The 2,500-nt window shown below is 43.2% G+C and overlaps 1 protein-coding gene across 1 annotated transcript in view; it reads left to right on the top strand.

The window, feature by feature from the left end:
• The window catches only part of her6 (hairy-related 6), a 2,728-nt gene extending 484 nt beyond the window's left edge, over window positions 1-2,244 (top strand). Inside the window, exons 2-4 of the mRNA XM_084067165.1 lie at window positions 75-170; window positions 305-392; window positions 1,004-2,244. Coding sequence (XP_083923291.1) covers window positions 75-170; window positions 305-392; window positions 1,004-1,539 — 720 coding nt within the window. The 3' untranslated portion in view covers window positions 1,540-2,244. The remainder of the gene's footprint in view (window positions 1-74; window positions 171-304; window positions 393-1,003) is intronic.
• Window positions 2,245-2,500: the final 256 nt, after the last annotated feature.

Below are 2,500 nucleotides of genomic sequence, written 5' to 3'. Positions count from 1 at the left end.
ATTCTCTGCGCAGCACGAAAAAAACAAGAGAGAGAAATTAACGATTTCTGTTTTCATTTTTATTTTTAATCTAGTCGTCCAAGCCAATAATGGAAAAGAGGAGACGAGCCAGAATCAACGAGAGCTTGGGACAGCTGAAAACACTCATCCTGGACGCGCTCAAAAAAGACGTGAGTACCGCTAAAAGCTCATCTGCTCTGCTCATGAATGAATTATTGGCTCCTTGTTTCATGTATATATGCCTCAATGGACTCTGAATATGTCGAAGACTGACAGTGATGTCCCCCCCTTTCTCTCTCCTCAGAGCTCCAGACATTCTAAACTTGAAAAAGCGGACATCCTGGAGATGACGGTGAAGCACCTCCGGAACCTCCAGAGGGCTCAGATGACTGGTAGGTTACCGGAGCAGAGCTGTCCCACGAAATGATTTCACCCACATATCCATCATGTTGTACCGAGAGTCTAGTCTCGTCAAATCAAATAGATTGAAATAGCATATGGATGCATGTGTAGCCTATTTAGCCTAGTGATGCCCTATACATAGGCTATTACATAATTATACACATTATAGCACTGTTTCCCTAACAGTGGGTCGGGACCCATGTTTGGGTCGTGGACCAATATTTCTGGGTCGCGAGTAAATATCCCATTGTTTTTCCGTTTCCTACATTTAAAACATATTTTTTTCAAAAGCAGTTAATAAATAAAATAAAATCTAATAATTTACATTTGAAAAAGTTTAAGAAGTTGTGGAAGTAGCAGATCTACAAGCTCACAACGCTGCGCAAAGCGTCCCATTGTGAGCTTGTAGATCTGCTATTTTCACTAGTTTGGGTCCCGGGCAAACATCCAATTTCTCTTTTGGGTCTTGAGCTAAACAGTTTGGGAAATCACTGCATTATAGGATATAGCCTACACTATTTAGATAATTGCATGTGTTTGCAGTTGAAATGATAATCTTAGAGATCTTTGGCTGACCGATGTTTACTTTTTATTCCTCTAGCTGCTCTAAACACAGACCCCACCGTCCTGGGGAAATACCGCGCGGGATTCAGCGAGTGCATGAACGAAGTCACCCGGTTCCTGTCCACCTGCGAGGGGGTCAACACCGAGGTCAGGACGCGGCTCCTGGGCCACCTGGCCAACTGCATGACGCAGATCAACGCCATGAACTACCCCACCAGCCAGCATCAGCTCCCCATCAGCGGCCCTCCTAACCATCCCTCCTTCGCCCAGTCTATGGTCCAGATCCCCCCCAACGGATCATCGCCTCAGTCCGGTGTCATGCCCATGGTGCCCTGCAAGGGAGGCTCGATCCCGGCCAGTTTACCGTCGGACGCCACTAAAGTGTACGGGGGCTTCCAGATCGTCCCCGCCTCGGACGGACAGTTTGCCTTCCTCATCCCCAACGCGGCTTTTGCGCCCAACGGGCCCGTTATCCCCGTTTACGCGAACAATGTGAGCAATACGCCGGTTCCCGCGGCCGTGTCTCCCGGCGCGCCATCGGGGAACTCGGACTCGGTGTGGCGACCGTGGTGAGAAGGAGAAAGGGACCGTATCTAAAATCAGTGGTTCTCAACCTGTGGGTCGAGACCCCCAGGGGGGTCCACAGATGACAGTGAAGTGACAATTTAAGGACCTTTAAGACCTTTTTGATACCTCAAAAAAGAAAGAAAGAAAAGAAAAAAGACCAAATTGTCAAATAATATAAGAAAGACGCAAAAATTGTGAAAATAGCCGGTCTATAAGCTCACAATGTTGTGAGCTTGTAGATCTGCTCTTTTCACAATATTTATCTGTGGAACTGATTCAAACTAAATGTAATGCCTCCTACAATTCCAAGTGCTTGTCAGGGTGGGGGGTCCCCAGTTCAAATATGATTATTTTGGGGGATTGTGGCCTGAAAAGGGTGAGAACCACTGATATAAATGACTCTTATCACAACACTTACAGTTCTCTTCTTTGTCCAATGTTACACAAGTTTGTTTTTTGGATCTTTTTTTTGTTTTGATAATTGCATTGCGTTAAAATGAGAAGATTATGCACTATATTTGTATAGCTAACAAGGGAGTAAAGTTCATATTGAAACGAGATTTGTATTGTGGAAGTCTGTTCACTGCATTTTTATATTTGAGGTCTCTTTTTTACTGTTGTGATGCCAAAGATATATGTTCAATGCTCTTATGCTGTTGTTCTTCGTTTTGGAAGACAAAATAAATTTGTAAAGATATTAAAATAATCTATTTGTGATTTCGTCTATGAGTTAAATGTCACTTTACGTTTTTATTAGAAAGTAAAACAAGAACGTATTTTCATAGATTTGATTTTGAGCCATCTTATTTGTTGTTAAAAAAAGTTAGATTTGGATTTATTTTGGCGTGCAAATATCTAGACCTATATTTGTGCGTAAAATGCATTTGCCTTTTCTCCCTCGAGCAAAACCTATCAAACGAAACCGCATGTCTGCCTCAACCGAACCATTGCACTAAGTTGTTCAAAA

The sequence above is a fragment of the Gymnoscopelus microlampas genome (genome assembly GCF_963454915.1).
Source record: "Gymnoscopelus microlampas genome assembly, chromosome: 9".
Taxonomy (NCBI): domain Eukaryota; kingdom Metazoa; phylum Chordata; class Actinopteri; order Myctophiformes; family Myctophidae; genus Gymnoscopelus; species Gymnoscopelus microlampas.
This window is presented reverse-complemented; position numbering and strand designations above follow the sequence as displayed.